General features: G+C 42.0%; 1 protein-coding gene across 9 annotated transcripts in view; it reads right to left on the bottom strand.

Annotated features, from left to right (window-relative positions):
- Positions 1 to 17,195, bottom strand: part of MIA3 (MIA SH3 domain ER export factor 3) — an 82,939-nt gene that overhangs the window by 2,426 nt on the left and 63,318 nt on the right. For 7 of the 9 annotated variants that reach the window (XM_032318379.1, XM_032318380.1, XM_032318377.1 and 4 more), the window contains 20 exons: positions 16,366 to 16,387; positions 15,357 to 15,445; positions 15,040 to 15,117; positions 14,843 to 14,953; positions 13,552 to 13,623; positions 13,273 to 13,377; positions 12,468 to 12,590; positions 12,270 to 12,381; positions 10,915 to 10,970; positions 10,734 to 10,824; positions 10,478 to 10,616; positions 4,855 to 4,956; positions 4,125 to 4,185; positions 3,984 to 4,019; positions 3,840 to 3,907; positions 3,646 to 3,746; positions 3,362 to 3,499; positions 2,135 to 2,203; positions 1,936 to 2,015; positions 1,727 to 1,798 (listed from right to left, as the gene is read on the bottom strand). In XM_032318379.1, the coding sequence (XP_032174270.1) occupies positions 1,727 to 1,798; positions 1,936 to 2,015; positions 2,135 to 2,203; positions 3,362 to 3,499; positions 3,646 to 3,746; positions 3,840 to 3,907; positions 3,984 to 4,019; positions 4,125 to 4,185; positions 4,855 to 4,956; positions 10,478 to 10,616; positions 10,734 to 10,824; positions 10,915 to 10,970; positions 12,270 to 12,381; positions 12,468 to 12,590; positions 13,273 to 13,377; positions 13,552 to 13,623; positions 14,843 to 14,953; positions 15,040 to 15,117; positions 15,357 to 15,445; positions 16,366 to 16,387 (1,725 nt within the window). The remainder of the gene's footprint in view (positions 1 to 1,726; positions 1,799 to 1,935; positions 2,016 to 2,134; positions 2,204 to 3,361; positions 3,500 to 3,645; positions 3,747 to 3,839; positions 3,908 to 3,983; positions 4,020 to 4,124; positions 4,186 to 4,854; positions 4,957 to 10,477; positions 10,617 to 10,733; positions 10,825 to 10,914; positions 10,971 to 12,269; positions 12,382 to 12,467; positions 12,591 to 13,272; positions 13,378 to 13,551; positions 13,624 to 14,842; positions 14,954 to 15,039; positions 15,118 to 15,356; positions 15,446 to 16,365; positions 16,388 to 17,195) is intronic. The other 2 variants (XM_032318378.1, XM_032318386.1) reach the window with 1 other exon arrangement.

Here is a 17,195-nt window from a genome sequence, read left to right as displayed (position 1 = left end):
CCTCCTCCCCCTCTGCCTGCCTCTCTGCCTACTTGTGATCTGTCAAATAAATAAATAAAATCTTAAAAAAAAAAAAAAGCTGAAACCCAATGAAGCAGATGTCCAGCATCTATTCAAAGAACAGAACCAGTGCAACAAAACTTGATCCCCCTACCCAGAGACGCCTGAGTGGCTCAATTGGTTGAGCAACTGCCTTCGGCTCACATCATGGTCCCAGAGTCCTGGGATCAAGTCCCACATCGGGCTCCCAGCTCAAAGGGGAGTCTGCTTCTCCCTCTGACCTCACCTCTCACGCTCTCTCTCACTGTCTCTCTCTCTCAAATAAATAAATAAAAATCTAAAACAAAAACAAAAACAAAAAAAACTTGACCCCTCCTGTCTGTTCTTGCCAGCAGCTTAGGCCAGGTTCACGGGACGGCACCAAAGCCGAGATGTTCGCTGGAGTTGCACTACTGCTAGAATATGCAGGGGGAAGAGAAAGCAAGAGGATGGCTGAAGGACACTAACAGAGGTGGCTCCCACGAACACCACGATCGACTCCTCGGGCGACCCCTTCACCCCCACGTCCTTCCCATTGCCACAGCAGCACATCATTTCCATACTGAGCATGGACAGAACAAGGGGGCAAAGAAAGATCCACTGTCTGCACATGTCACAAGAGCCACCATTCAGAGTGCCTTCAATCTCCTTCCACATCTTCTCTCTCCCCCTCAGTCTCCCAGCCTCTGAGCAGGAAGATTTCCTGTTTTAAACGAGGGCACAGAGTATCAGATCGTTTGCTGACGGTCACACGGCGTGTAAGAAGATGTTGCAGTTCAGGATCAGGTCTGCCTCCAAGCCTGTCCTCCTTGTGCCTGTGCTTCCCGCACTAACAAAAGGAGCTCTGCTCTCGAGTCCACTCCCAAAGGGTCTCAGTTGCAAGCTGCCCTGGGATAAAACGACCTCAAGAGATCCGTGTCCCTGGAGTCCTGCACTGAAACGTGGAAGCATTTTCCAACAGAAACGATGTTTTATTCACAAGGAGGCAAACACAGCACCAATATTTACCTTTGTGCACCAGTAACGCTGTGCTTTATAGTAAGAGACACTGACCTTTCCCATGGGAAACTGGGTTGGAAATTCTAAATCGTCAGATCACACACACTCTGACTTCAGCACACAGAAGCACTGTGAGCCATGCTCAGAGCACCAGCGCAGCTCTCACAGAGAATACACTTCTGTGCGTGGTCCTGAAGGTTGCTGCTGACAACGGGCACAACAGCAATGACAGGTTTTCACGGGTCAGCATTTCACTTCTGGCAAGCATTCTTCCTTTACCAGTCTGTAAGTTCAGGTCATTCAAAGCAGGGTCTGCCTAGTATACAGCTGGAGATATTCAGCACACTTGCAAATGCATAAATGGGGAATTAGGCTATATATAATTTACTCTGCCTCAGAACACTGGACGCCAAAGCACACACAGCACACAGGTGCAGTGATGACTTTCTGCTGCCTTTAGTTACAACAGATGTTCCCTACTGGTTAACAGCCTGACCCAAACAGGGGGGAAAATAACCCAACCAGTCAGATTTCAGCAATCCAGCAACACTTCCAAGTCAAGAACAACAGTAGGATCAATACTGCCGTGCAACTCAAAGCAAAGCAGATTCGTGTCATGCTCCTCATATCCTTTCCAGAAATATACCAAGTAACAGCTCAGCTCAGTCCTCAACCTCCAAGTACTTACTACTACTGACTGCTCAGCCACAGATGTGCTGCTGGGAACTGAAGGGCCTTCAGGGTCTTGGGGAACAGTTTGCTTTTTAAAAAAATGAGATAGGATAGCTATAACACACACACAAACAAGAGATGGATGATGAAAAGAGAGGGTGTTGTAACGAAGTTTAAGGCTTCCTGAAATACCTAATTACAATTCAGAGCAACTGTGGAACTTACCTTGCCTTCATCCATCATCTTAGTAGGGGAAGAGCCTCTTGAGCTGCTGTTCATCATGGGAGCTGCACCAGATCCCGGATCTGCCAAAGGCCAGAGAACGGATTTAGACTTATCCTGACGTATATACTCTTTGAGGAAGAACTAAGAGATCCTCTGCCCACTTCATGGTTTTAGACCCAAACACACTCAGGTCCCTTACCAGAGGCAGACGGCTTCCCAGATGCCTCAGATGACCATCGAGGACGAGGTAGAGGTCCATCCGCTGACCCTTAAGATAGAAAGAACAGAACCCTTGCATGGATTTTTCAGAAGAAACAAACCAACTGTAGACAGGTCAGGGTTCAACTCTACCTAGAAAGCAACATTAAAAATGGCTCTCCTAATACATAAGGGGAAATCCCAACTTAGGCACAAAGCTTAAGAATTAAAACAAGAAGGGTGCCTGGGTGGCTCCATTGGTTAAGTGTCTGCCATCAGTGCAGGTCATGGTCCTGGAATCGAGTCCCACATCAAGTTCCCTGCTCAGCTAGAGTCTGCTTCTCCCTCTCCCTCTGCTGCTCCCCCTGCTTGTGCTCTCTCTCTAAATGTCAAATAAATAAAATCTTAAAAAGAAAAAAAATTAAAATAAGAACTGTTGGATTCAAAGATCAGCAATAAAACCTGCATGTTAATGGCACCAGCTGGTGTTTGAGTGACAGGCCTGATACAGTTGTACAGGCTGATAATTTCAGTCTGTATGATCTGGCTTCCATACCTCAACAAGTATTACAGACATGTCTTTGATTAGAAACAGACTCACAGCACTGTGTATTAATGAGAAATGAGTGTATGCTCCAGTAATTATATAGTCTTGAAGCTACTTTAATATCCGAGAGGAACGCCATAGTTTTTACTTCACAGTAAAAAAGTAAAAAGCAAAGTTACAATTATATATTCTTACTTACAAATGCATTTTATGTATTTATAATACTTAATATATGTTACAGTAATGTTAGTAACAATGCTTTCTGTTCTAAAGCAGATCTTGCAGCAGTCTACATACCAAAACAAACTAAGACATTTTCTTCCCTATACTGGACAGACCCAAATTCTAAAAACATTGTTTACATTAGAATTCTCAAGACAAACCATAAGAGACTCTTGACAGGAAACAAACTGAGGGTTGCTGGGGGGAAGCAGGGTTGGGGAATGGGGAAGTGGGTGACGGGCATTAAGGCGGATACAGGACGGAACTAGCACTGGGTATTATGTATGTAAGACTGATGACCCACTGAGCTCTACCTCTGAAACCAGTAACATATTATATGTTTATTAACTATGTTAATATATGTTAATTAACTCAGTTTAAATTTTAAAAAAATCTTAAATAATAGGGGCGGTCATCCTCTAGAAACAGTTTACTACAAGGTAAAATGTGAATGCTCACCAAATTCACCTCTCGGCATCTCTCTTCGGTTAAGTGTAGCGGACAGAGGCCTCGCCGGCGGCTCAGCCGTCAGTGGAGGGGAGCACTCCCCGCCGCTCACAGGAGATGGACCGAAAGAGCCATTCTGGCTTAGAGGACCTGAAGACGATGTGAACTGTTAGCACTCTGAGGCAACCTTTCTTCCCTTTAGTAAGTTCATCAGAATGAAGATACACAGAACCAGAACGTAATGCACACACACTCCGCACACAGCCTCAGGCGCTGCCCCCGAAAGTGCGGCCCACCTCTCCATGGAGGGTTCTGGGTGTTGGGCCTGCCTGGCCTCGGCTTCACAATCACAGGCTCTTCTTGCAGCGCTGCCATCTTCTGGGATAATTCCAGTAACCTTGAATACAGAGAAAAGACAACCTCCATTCCTTACGCTGTGCCTCTGGAAACCCGAGAGCACGCCGAGGAACCGGAATGCCACATCACGTACTTGTGTCTCAGGTTGGCGGCTTCCCTCTTCTCCTCAGTGATCGCTCTCTCTGCAGCACGAGCTTTGAGCTACGGGAGACAAACAGATCCTAATCAGTGCTGGCACGCTACACATGAAATAAAGGAAAGGAAAAAAAAATCTTACCCAGTTATCATGAGCTTTCTTCTCATGGGTGGCAATCTGAAAGACAACACGTGGACAACGGCATGTGGGGACTCGTCGCAGCCACTGCCGGCGTCCGTCTCAGACACCGAAGAGCCCGCAGCCGCAGGGGAGGAGAATTACCTGGGTTTTGAACGAGCGCTCGGTCTTCAGCAGTTCCTCCTCCATCTCTGCAATTCTGCGCCTAAGAATCACACTTGCTTTTATCAATGAAAGTGCAACTAAAGAAAATTTGAAACCGTCTCACCACGTGCCCCTTACTGCGACACCCACGCTCCCTCGCAGAAATACTCACATGGTCACAATCAGAGAGTAACACGATCAAAACTAAGACGACCTAATTTCCTTATTATTTAATGGCAGGAGAGCCCGAGTTGACACACTGTAATTTTCTGGACTGTTCTTCAACACTCTCGAGCAATCCTGCTAGGACACTTCCTCCACAAAGCTTTTTTCTTCCTTTACTGACAGCCACAGAAACTTGCCCAGAGCTGTGACTATAGCTCTGCGGTCCAACGGCTGTAATGGTTTCGGATACGACACTACAGCAAGCGGGCTTCCTGACAGAATTCCTCCAACACCCAGAACCGCCCAGCACGAACCAAGTTCCCGGACGGTCTTGCCAGCACTGGGTAGGTACACGGCAATGGCTGTTAACATGACACTGTTCCCTTCGTGAGCTTAAAATGCATTTTTTCTCATGGGAATTAACTATTCATTTTCATAACTATTCAACATCCTGTGACCAATTATTTATGTTCTCTGCTGTTTTGTTCTACACAATGTAACACGGTTTTTAAAGACGACAGCAGCCGTCCCCCGGCACGGACCCCACTCTCGAAGCTGAACTCACTTGTACATTTTCACTTCTTCCGCAGCCAGAAGCGCCTTCTCGTCAGCAGCTGACAGCCGCTGCTCTCTCTCCTGCCGCTCATACTCTTCCTGACTCAGTTTCCTAAGACAAAATTGGCTGTCAGTCAGACAGGTTTCTGTCTTCCCAGCAGTCTGCCCAAATGCCCCTACTCAAACATCACCTCCCCTCCCCTCTAAAATGCACAGACATACAGAGTCACAGAAGAATTCAAACATGCCACTCCAGGATAAAAATCAATCTCTGGCCTATCAGCAAACCACCTGCATTTTTTAACTTCTTGTAATTCTTGACACACTAGAAACTAGTTTAGCAAATGTCACTCTATGCCCACCGACTAGTTTCTTGTGCTTAACACAGTGAAAGGACATTTTACTTGACAGTGTAAGGCCATGGCTGATCGACTTCCACCATTAAGTTTCTCAGGCCAAAGCAAGGGGTAGTTACTTCTCCTGTTTCCACCCGAGGAAAACCTGTAATTACTTCCCTTGTTCTACCGTGGAAGGACTGCCTCTTAACCCAAGATGGGTACTGCAATAAAACAGCCAGAGAAAGAAAGAGCCTTCTAAAAGAAAGAGTCTTCTAGCTTCTAAACCATGTAGTTAACCAACCACAGAACATTCCTGTACTTCAGATATGGGACTCCTACTACCTATTTCAGTGGCATGATGACTCAAGAAAGAAAAATCTCAGAATTAGCAATGTCTAGTGAATAAAACAGAAAAAGGGGCACCTGGGTGGCTCAGTGGGTTGAGCCTCTGGTCTTGGGCTCAGGTCATGATCTCAGGGTCCTGGGATCAAGCCCCATGTTGGGCTCTTTGCTCAGCAGGGAGCCTGCTTCCCCCCGCCCCCGTCTGACTCTCTGCCTACTTGTGATCTCTGTCAAATAAATAAAATCTTCAAAATAAAACAGAAAAAGAATCCCAGCTGTTCCATAATCAGGGTCTTATCTACTGGAAACTGGTTTTGACCCAATTAAACTTCAACCTCCAGATGCCCGTCTACAATAAATCAATTGCAATGGGAACGTTTATGGGTTGAAAAATGCTATTTTGTTACCCTTGTACATGTTTGGCTACAAGTCTAATTCAGAAGACCCTTAACTTGAAATTTAAATTTCTATGAATCAGTAGCAAAATGAGAAGAGCTACATGGTTAAAAGGTTTAACAAGGAAAAAAAGGTTTATGTATTCTTTTATAACTGCCCATTCAATACTCAGCAAAGTATTTTACAAATGGCTATACTATATTGGCTACCTCCTGAGATGCTAAGATAAAAGTACTGGCAAAGTACTATTCCCTGCACTAACAGAGCTCATAGCTGAATATGTGAAAGATACACATAAGAACAGAAAAATCCCTGACTCTGGCTTAGGAAGAAAGGTGAGAAACGGGAGGTCTTGAAGAAAAGCTCAATCAAAATTTTTTTCCCGGTAATGAATAAGCTGGTCTGAAAATATTGAGAACAATTAGAACATCGGCTAAAAATAAAAAGACTCTGCCTGAAGACATCAGAGACTTAATATATTAGTTGACAAGTTAATATATGAGGCCAAGCTCCAGGAGAAAAAGAAATCTCAGAATTACAAGAAAGTCTGGCATCTGAAGCCACCTTTCTCCCAGGTTCATTCCATGCACTGAAGACCATGGAGACTTAAGAAGACTGAGAAGAACTTTCACCAGAAACAGGTTCAAAGAAAAATGGAGTTCAAGGTCGCCAATGAAGGGGACCGCCAATCAAAATCCGAGGCTTTGGGTTTGGACTAGAAAGAGCTGTGCAAACAGGCAACACAGTGTCCTTTGAAGGGACAAGGCCAATTTTAAATGACATAAATTGCCGACTGGATTAAAGTAACAACCTCATGTACAAATAAACTCAAATCTTTTCCATAGGAAAATAACATCATCCTAGACCTCTAGCTTTCTCTACAGTTATTACAGACAATTTTTGCCACTCAGTCAAAACTGACCAGGGACTCCACAAAACACCGAGATCAAATCTAAAAACCAAGAGGGATGGACCCATAGCTGAATCTTTACAGACTTTAAAATAATTATGCTCATAGGGGCACCTGGGTGGCTCAGTGGGTTAAAGCCTCTGCCTTCTGCTCAGGTCATGATCCCAGGGTCCTGGGATCGAGCCCCGCATGGGCCTCTCTGCTCTGTGGGGAGCCTGCTAACTCCTCTCTCTCTCTCTCTCTGCCTGCCTCTCTGCCTACTTGTGATCTCTGTCAAATAAATAAATAAAATCTTAAAAAATAATAATAATAATTATGCTTATATAATCAAAGTAAAAGTCAAAATTATAAATTTTAGCAGAATCTGTAAAATTGAAACATAGTAACGGAAATTAAGAATTATTAATAGGGGGCGCCTGGGTGGCTTGGTGGGTTAAAGCCTCTGCCTTTGGCTCGTGTAGTGATCCCAGGGTCCTGGGATCGAGCCCCATGTCAGGCTCTCTGCTCCACGGGGAGCCTACTTTCTCCTCTCTCTCTGCCTGCTTGTGATCTCTGTCTGTCAAATAAATAAATAAAATCTTTAAAAAAAAAAAAAAAGAATTATTAATAGGGGCTCCTGGGTGACTCAGTTGGTTAAGTGCCTGACTCTTGATTTCAGCTTTAGGTCATGATCTCAGCTCATAGTGTTGAGTCCCACATCAGGTGCCTCACACAGAGAGGACTCTGCTGTAGATTTTCTACCCTCCCTCGCCCCCTCTGCCCCTGTGCATGAGTACATGTGCGTGCACGCTCTCAAACTAATAGATTTTTACTAAAAAGCCCTCAATGAATGATTTTAGCAGCTGACTTGACAAAGTGAAGTGAGACCTTAGCATATGAGACAGGTCAGAAAAAAACGCCATTCAGAATGCAGCTAATCAGGTAAGAATGTAGGAGACACAGGGGAAATAGTAAAAAAATTTAAATAGAATCTTACAAAAGAGAGATTAAAGCAGAATCAATATACAAAGCAAGGTCCCCAAAACCAAGAGGTGCTAATGACCCCAAGCACCATAAATACGAACAAGATGGGAAGAGGGCAGAGAAACAAAAAATGCACACACACGCCCTCACACCTGAACACCTCCCACTAACACTGCTGAAGAACCAGAAAGGATGACTGAAGGCTCCAAGGGCAGCAGTGAGACACTGGGGAGGGAAAAAACAATGGATACCGGAATCCTCAAAGGAACTACAAAACCAGAAAGTAACTGGTTACTTTCAAAGTAATGAAATTAAATAACTGCGAACATCTCACAGCCAGCAGAACAATCCTTAGAAAGATGTTATCATACAAGAGATAAACTGATCATATCTTTCACTCAAGGATGGCCTTCGAGGAGAGTGAAAGAGACCCGCAGTGAAAAACTACAGACGTGGGCGAGGCGGAAGAGCTATAGGAACTATGCAAGTGTGTGTCAGCAGAATGAACGCCGGCCAGACCGCGATGCAGTACGACACTGAAACGTCTCTGGAGTTTAGGTGTAGAGGGAATGACGATGTCATTCGAATAGCATCTATGTCAGACGGGAGCTAAAGCCCAGAAAGAGGCACACTTATTCATGTATATGACAGTAACAAGTTCAGGACCCATGTTATGGTCTTTAGGGTAAGTATAGGAGGAGAGAAAGAGCAACCTCTAATTACCAAGCCTTAAAGAGCACAAAGGCAGAATTATGAAAAATACTCCAATAATCCAAAAGACAGAAAGAAGGAAGAAACACAGAACAGACCATCAAACAGAAAGCAAACAATAACAGGTAGATTTATTTAAATTTTTTTTTTTTTTAAATTTTTAAGTAATCTGTACACCCAACATGTGGCCTGAACTCACAACCCTAAGATCAAGAGTCACATGCTCTACCAAGTGAGCCAGTTTGGCGTCCCAGTCACACATAGATTTAAACCTGTGTGTGTGTGTGTGTGTGTGTGTGTGTGTGTGTGTGTGTGTTGAGGAGTTACATAGAAAAAATGTGCACTCACCCAGTCTCTACAGCTACATACCTATTTATGTCACAACAGACTCCAGAAAAGATTTTAAGAAACATAAACGTTTCAATGGGCAGAGACTGCCAGGTGGAGAAACTGTAAAAGGGTATTTTTCTGCAGAGAAAGCAGCATACGTAGTGACAATGAGGCTCAGAGTGGCATGAAGAACTGTGTTCAGTGTGGCTGCAGGTCGGAAAGCATCAGAAGTTGCTGCAGGAAATGCACCTGGAGAAGCAGCTCCAGACAACTGAGGAAGTGTCCTGTGTGCCTGCGTGAGAGTCTAGAACTGATCCAGAAGAGAATGGAGCCCTCCTGACAGATTTTAAGCACTCGAGGCCATGCAGGGACCTGCACTTTAAGTGAGTTCACTCGAGACTGAGAATGAATAAGAGCCTGGAAGGGGGGTCTGAGAAAGGGCAGGTGATGAGAGGTCCCATCAGGGACTGTCAGGAAAGAGGATGTGGACCTGAACTAACCCAGGCTCTGGAGATGGAGAGCACGGTACAAACCAGATATGCTGGACGGACCAAATAAACCAGTGCCACAATGACTATCATGAAGAAAAACAACCGACATTTAGGAAATTATTATTAAATTATTAATTATGTTTTATTAATTATTTATTATTATTTCTGGTGGCAAAGAAATACTCTCAAAAAAAAAAAAAAAAAAAAAAAAGGTAATGAAATTAGGAATATTTCTCTGAAAACAGGCCAGGTATTTAAAGCTGGCCTAAATGAAATCTAGAAAATCTAAACTGACTGCACAGTGAGCAAAGAATCCGAGAAAACATTAGTGGTCTGCTTTCGATGTTTCATGGCACCAGGCAATAGCAGCCTGAGCATTTAGAAAAGATAAGCTTTGCTCAGCAGAATAAGCCTTCTCAGAGGCCGCCATAGATCTATTTTTGGAGAATTCTGGTAATTTTGTGGAGGAAAAAAACTTAAAATGAACTACAAAAGTCTATCTTTCAAGAAACACATGTAACTCCAGATTTGAGATGGAGATTTCAAGATATTAATACCTAAATATACACACAGAACAGGTACGTCTACATTTAAAACCCAAACACCCTCACCACAATTACAGTATGTAACGTTTAACCTGAGCATTTGACTAAACTCCAAAACTTAGGATACCTTCAAATAACTAAATTTTTGGAGTGTTTATTCCACTAAACATCGTGTCCTACAAATCACTCAGGATTCTCAAAGGCTGTATTAAGAAGCAGTAGAACAGGGGCGCCTGGGCGGCTCAGCTGGTTAAGCAACTGCCTTCAGCTCAGGTCACAATCCTGGAGCCCCGGGATGGAGTCCCGCACATCAGGCTCCCTGTTTGGTGGGGAGTCTGCTTCTCCCTTACCCTACACCCCCATGCTTGCTCTCTCCCCCTCAAATAGAGCAATAGAACAGACACAGGACAAATCACACTTACTTAAAATGCCACAAAGAAAGTAAAGTACATGGCAGAGCACGAGAGGGACAGGTTCTTCACAGCGCACATGCCATAGCAGGACCGCTGTTCTAGTAAACCACTCCCTGTCAAACAACCTGCAGTCCAGTAGCGCCCACATTCACTTGCACGGCGAGACCGCGAACGACTGGGCACAGTCATCTTACTTTTGCAGCGCCATCTCCTTCTCCTGGTACAGCTCATTCAGGATCTCTACTTTCTGCCTCAGGGTTTGGCATTCATCCTCCAGGATGGCTTTGGTTGACTGCAGTGAATTGCGGTCATCTTCTAACTTCTTTATTTGGTCTGGAGAGGATAAAATGGTTGAGCTGGGCGTGTGCACAGGGCTCACAAACTGGTGGGGTAGGGGGGCGGCTGGAAGGAGTTAGAAACTCAGCACTTTCTTCTCAGGAAGCAGCCTACCTTCCAGGTTACATTTAGTAGACATCGAGGCTCTAAGCTTAACTTGTAGAAGTTTTAGATCCTCTTCAACTACTGAAACTGCAGTTTGTGTCTAAAAATTCCAACAGAGAGAACTATTCTTACAAGGGAGGCACAATGAGAATTCAAAGGTACTTACAGTACTCCAGAGAAAAGCTCATACCCGAGAAATGTCCATCATCTGCTTAATTTTATTTTTCACTTTCTCACTCTGGTCACCTAAAATACAAAAAGCTTTAATTGCCTTTTCCTCCTTTGCTTTTTAACTGTATTTTCTTGATTTCTCCAAAAATAAACAATTATAATTATGTTCAAACATTCAAAAGAAAAACAAATCAACCAAGGGAACTAATTAGGCTCCATGACTTTTAAGAGAATTGCAAATTCAAAAAGCGAATTCCCAGTTTGTACAGCAAAAGTGTTATCTGTGCCATTCTCAAACAAGAAGGGATGTGTGAACTAAAGCTCTTTCTTCTCGTTCAGATCTGTGTCCACCTGGTCATGTGTCTTATTTAGAAAGACTTCCTCTTCCATTCTCCCCTTGAATCTGCTACCAGGCATGGTTGAAAATGCCCACTGTGAAAGCAATATCTGATTTGAAAAACATGTCCAGAAACACGTCCTTCATCAGTCAACACTGCTACCTTCAGCTCTACACTCAAGGCCTTCGCTAGTTTACGGCTCTCCCGACTTCAGTACTCTTGAAATCGGTTAGAGGCCTTAAAACTGCAGAGCTACAGAGATGATGAGCACTAAATTCAAAGGTCATCTCCATGGCAATGAGACATAGATTTCTCCTACTGAACAGTGTTCATACTTACAGGTCTAAGTCACAGCTCTGCTGCTCTCGCCCTAGTGCAAACAGTCCTCAGTGGTATGGAAAAGCAGTCTATGTTCATTGCACACCCACTGCTATACCACAGCTCTGCAACCCACCTCTACCCAGTGCACGAAGAGGTGTTTCTAAGTCCAGTGATAGGCATCTACAGCTCTTAACGCTTAAGCTAATCAGTGGACGGCTGGGTGGCTCAGTCAGTTAAGTGGCTGCCTTCGGCTCAGGTCATGATCCCAGTGACCTGGGATGGAGTCCCAAATCGGGCTCCTTGCTTAGCAGGGAGCCTGCTTCTACCTCTGCCTGACAATCTGGCTGCCTGTGCTCTCTCTCTCTCTGAGATAGATAAATAAATAAATAAATATATAAATAATCAATCTTAAAAAAAAAAAAAAAGAAGAAGTTAGTCAGGGGCGCCTGGGTAGCTCTGTCAGTTAAGCCTCTGACTCTTAATTTTAGTTCACATCATGATCTTGGGGTTCTGAGATCAAGCTCTGCATTGGACTCCTTGCTCAGTGGGGAGCCTGCTTGAGATTCTCTCCCTCTCCCCTGACCCTGCTCGTTCTAAAATAAATAAATCGTTAAAAAAAAAAAAAAAAGAGGAAGTTAGTCAGCCAAAAGGAGCATCAGTGTACTTAAAGACAGGAACACAAAAAGAGGTCCAACCTCCCCGAAACCAAACTTACCTCCCACTTCTCCATTTGCTAATTCATCTAACTCACTTCCTCCTTTATTCTGACCCTCAGATTCAGATTCACAATCTAACTGATTCAACTGGGTAATGCAGTTAGTCAAAGCCTAGAAAAGAAGCAAAGGGACATTAGAAAGAGCTTCTCAAATAGATTTCATGAGGATTAAGCATGTAGTCAAGAGAATAAACTTACATTAATATTATCATCTTTGTGAGAAAGAGCTACTTCCAAATTTTTCTGAGATTTCTCAAATGCTTTGATTTGGTCACTGAGCTCAGCATGTGATTTGCTCCAGTCTTTGATTTCTTGCTGCAACTGAAAAGTTAAAACACATGAATTTCCAAAGGCTAGGGCTCTTGCACTGGACACATCAGGAATATGTGAGTGAGACAGGGAAGCAGGGAGCCATGCTCTTCTTTGGCCTGTTTCTATGGACTGAGGCCTTCGTGACGGGAGAGGGGAGAGCGGCTCCTACCCTCAGAGCTGCAGTAAGCACATGAGATGAGAGCTGTCGAGGAAGTCAACCCAGTTACTGCAACCGTCAGAAAACTGCAGCCCATTCAAATAATTCACTTTCACAGGAACAGAAGAACACATTTCACTGTCTCCCATGTCCACACTCCAGATCATATAACCTTCCTTTTGTCAATAAAGCAGTAATTGCTCAAAGCAGGGTTAAAATTCATCATTCTTTGGTCAAGAAGCAAATCCATCATCCCACTGAGGCTATTCAAGTTAATAATTGGTTGGTATTTGACAAGACAAAGACTAAAAACACTGACAGCTATAAGAAATTATAGATAAGAACAGAAAATCTAGAACAGATGGAGAATATATACATGCACTCAATTTTGGAAGCTTAAACTTTGCATATCTAAGAATAAAATTCTGCATACATATTTCATTTCCTTAAAAACAGATCTGAGAAAAGATACTCAAGGGGTAATGATACTCAGTCCCTTCCTCCACATAATCTAGAACATTAACTTTTCTTTACCTGTTCTTTCTTCTTCTTCAGCTTAGCATTTTCCTCTTTAATCCGATGGCATTCAGACTTCACCTTCTCTTCACTAAGTTTGGCTTCATTAAGCGCAATCTGAACCTAATACAAAACACTCCTTTTAGTGAGTTCATTCCAAAGGAGGGATATTACACTTTCCCAATTAGACATCATGTAGTTTTCATTTATTGCAAATTCTAGCACATATCAAATGTTTGCTCCTCAACAAAACTAAGACACCCTATTAACATTTTGCAGAATTAAAGGCAGCTTTACCTCTGAAAATTCTGAGGCATTCACTGAAATGACATCCTTTAGCTTCTCTATAGATTTCTTGTTTTCCGATATCTGCCATGTGGAAGAAAAACACAAAAAAGGTATTATGATTTTAGTATAAATGGTAGGATATGTGCTAAAAAGATGAAATGCTATCCCAGAGCCGTCGCCTCCATATTAGGTAAAAGCAGGTCATTCAGTGTTAGCTGGGGAGAAAAGTCAAGACTGTAAAGAAGTAAGAAAAAAATAACTGGAGCTCTAACTGCGTGCATCTGCGACCTTCCTTGCTATGAGCTAATGTGGTAGGTAGATGACCAGACAAAAAGGTGAAAAAAAGCAGGGAGAAAAAAACGGGGGGAAAGAAATGTTCAAGTAGTCTAGTTGAAATCAACTGGCAGAGAAAAAAAAAATGCTCCCGGTCACCTTAAAAATTCTCTTGCCCGGGGGCTCCTGGGTGGCTCAGTGGGTTAAAGCCTCTGCCTTTGGCTCAGGTCATGATCCCAGGGTCCTGGGATCGAGCCCCGCATTGGGCTCTCTGCTCAGCAGGGAGCCTGCTTCCCCTCTCTGTCTCAGCCTGCCTCTCTGCCTACTTGTGACCTCTGTCTGTCAAATAAGTAAATAAAATCTTTAAAAAAAAAAAAAAATTCTCTTGCCCAAACTAAAAATGGTTGGACTTGAGGACAGACAGACAAATCTCATTTATGGAAGAATTCCAAATAATCTGTCAAGGTACTGCCTCCTCAAGGAGGTATAACATACTCTTCACTCTTTTAATCCCAGGCTGGGCATAGGTACTTCCTTCAGAAGTGAACAGTACACCAAGAGTGGGAATGGTTCTACTGAGAGTAGAGAAACCTGGCAAATACCTGGCCAGGTAGGTCACAAGCTCAGCTGGGTGTGCAACATATGGGAACTCTCTGAAACTTCCCTGTAGTTCTTAAACGGTTCTAAAAGGCTTGTTTTTAAAAGGAATCATGCAAAACAAAACAAAGTACTAGAACTGTTCAACAGGGCTACGGTTTCTTAGTTGCTCTACATGTTTCAGATGGCAGAGCCAAGCAATACAGAAATTATCCAGGGCTGAGGACAAAAATATTTCCTAGGACCATGAAAATAACAGCTTGTGGTATTAGCATTTAAGATTCCATGAAGACAGATGAATACAGGTTCAACTTCCCTGTCTCCCAATCCTCCTCTGTTTACACCCTGGGAAAATGCAAAGTTCATTCCACCCCATCTAGAAAACAGTTTGAAAGCTAAATTACAGTTAACGATTTGTAATAAAACTTACCAAGTCCTGATTCTTCACATTCTGTTCCCTCTCAGATTCTAACATAACACGCAGATTTTTAGCTGTATTATCCAGAATTCCATTAGTTTCCTCAAGTTTCTTGATTGTATCCTATTAAAAGAGACATTAAAATTAATAGTAACTACTCACTATTTTTGTTTTTAGAATGTAATCTCAAAAAGAGAAAGAATTTTTACCTTATATTTAATTGCTTCATCAGAGAGAATCATATTTTGTTTCTTAGTCTCTTGAACATGTTTCTTTGACTCCTTAATCTATTTAAAATAAAGCACACAGAATTCAGAACTATAAATCACAGGTGTATCAAAACTTATCTGAGAGGTAACCCCTTAGAGAAGAAAGACGTACTTTACACATACGATGATTACTTCAGATCTGGATGGCTCATAGGAAATAATGAAATTTTAAAATACCATAATAACTGCACCATAACAGAGGAGGAAATAATTCAAGCTGGAATCATGAGGGGAAAATATTGAAAGAATAATTATACCTTCTGTTCGTAATTTGACAACTTTTGTACAAGTTCTGCGTTTTCTTTCATGATATTCTTCACCTTTGCAGCAATCTGCTGCTCAGTAACTAAAGGGGAGAGGAAATCCATAAGATTATTATGAGAACTAAGTAAAACTAAGTAACCCAAGGTATTAGCAGCACATTACCTAGCACTATGAGGAAAAGAACTTCTTAACATAACTATTACGCTTTTCAGAAAGCAACCTGCAGTTCATGGCAAATAAGGGTGTAAAAATACTACTAAATAAGGAAAATAGGGGCGCCTCAGTGACTCAGTCAGTTGAGTGTCTGCCTTCTACTTGGGTCGTGATCCCAGAACCCCCATCAGGTTTCCTGCTCAGAGAGAGAGCCTGCTTTTTCCTCTGTCCTTCCCCCAGCTCATTCTCTCAATCTCTCTCTCAAATAAATAAAATCTAAAAATAAATACATAAAATAAGAAAAATATAATAAGGACCCTTCCTTCAGTGAGATTCCAATTTAGTTCAAAAATAAGAAATATAATAAAATATTTTAGCTTGATAGCCTTCCCTTCATGGTGTACCTTTCTTCTCAGAAACTGTGATCATTCAAATATATGTCATTTGCAAAAAGAAAAAGACAAAAAAATACAAGCACACTGATTTACATCTCTATTCCTCAAATCATATACTTAAATATTTACTGTATTGATCAAACCATTAGCTCAGGAACACTGTTCATATGCAATAAATCTGAAAAAAAAGAAGTCAACAAAGCCAATCTGCCCCAAATCAAACTAATCATCTTCCTCCTCCCACAATTTGTTCCACTTCACCTCCTATCTCAGTTGGTAGCATCACTATCTACACTCTGTCATCCAAGCTAGCAACTAGGATTAGTAAAATGTTCAGGAGTAAGTCAATCAGACATCAGAAGTCACTGTATCTACTTCTATCTTACATAAAACTCATATCTAACACTAATACTGAAGGAAGAGTACAAACAACAGAATAAACCTAAGTATTTACCTTGATATACTCTACTCTTTACCTAGAAGAAAAATAAAATTACATTAGATGTCAAAACATTTTAATAACAGAAATATGATAGTATTTCAATATTACGAAAATATTATATACAATAGTCAAATCATAACAAAATGAAAATTTAGTAAAAGTTTGGTTCACTATAATCCATAGAATTAAAAAATAAAAAGATTAAAAAGCATTTCAAATGTGGGGCGCCTCAGTGCCTCAGTCAGTTAAGCATCTGCCTTCAGCTCAGGTCATGATCCCAGGGTTCTGGGATCAAGTACTACACTGGGCTCCTTGCTCAGCAGGGAGTCTGCTTCTTTCATTACCCCATCCCCCGCTCATGACCTCTCATGCTATCTCTAACAAATAAAATCTTAAAAAACAATAAAAAAATATTTTTTAAAAAAGCATTTCAAATGTAATTGGTAGGGATGCCTCACAATTTCTGTTAGAAGCACTAAAGTGAATACATCATTTTGCAAATAAAGATATGTTTATGTATTAAATGAGCACCAATCTTATTAAGCACTTAATTTTAATAATGGAAATGGATATTTTCATATTACATATATCAATGCTTCTTTTACCCCAAATCATTTATTTGACAACCCCAAATAGTGAGAATGAAGTCCAGAAACAATGATCATTCAAAGACACTTTCAGGAAACAAAATTAAAGGCATAATCTTTGTACTAAGATATGTCTCTCTCCCTTTCCAGAAAACATCTATGAAGTCCTATTACAAGTTAGCAACTGGCTGCATTTAGAGACCTAAAAATTATGCTAGGTCATCTGATTTTCTCAAAACCCCTAAACATAGTGGT

Source organism: Mustela erminea, chromosome 17, assembly GCF_009829155.1.
Source record: "Mustela erminea isolate mMusErm1 chromosome 17, mMusErm1.Pri, whole genome shotgun sequence".
Classification (NCBI taxonomy): Eukaryota; Metazoa; Chordata; class Mammalia; order Carnivora; family Mustelidae; genus Mustela; species Mustela erminea.
Note: the sequence above shows the minus strand (reverse complement) of the source record. Positions and strands in the feature narration are given on the sequence as shown.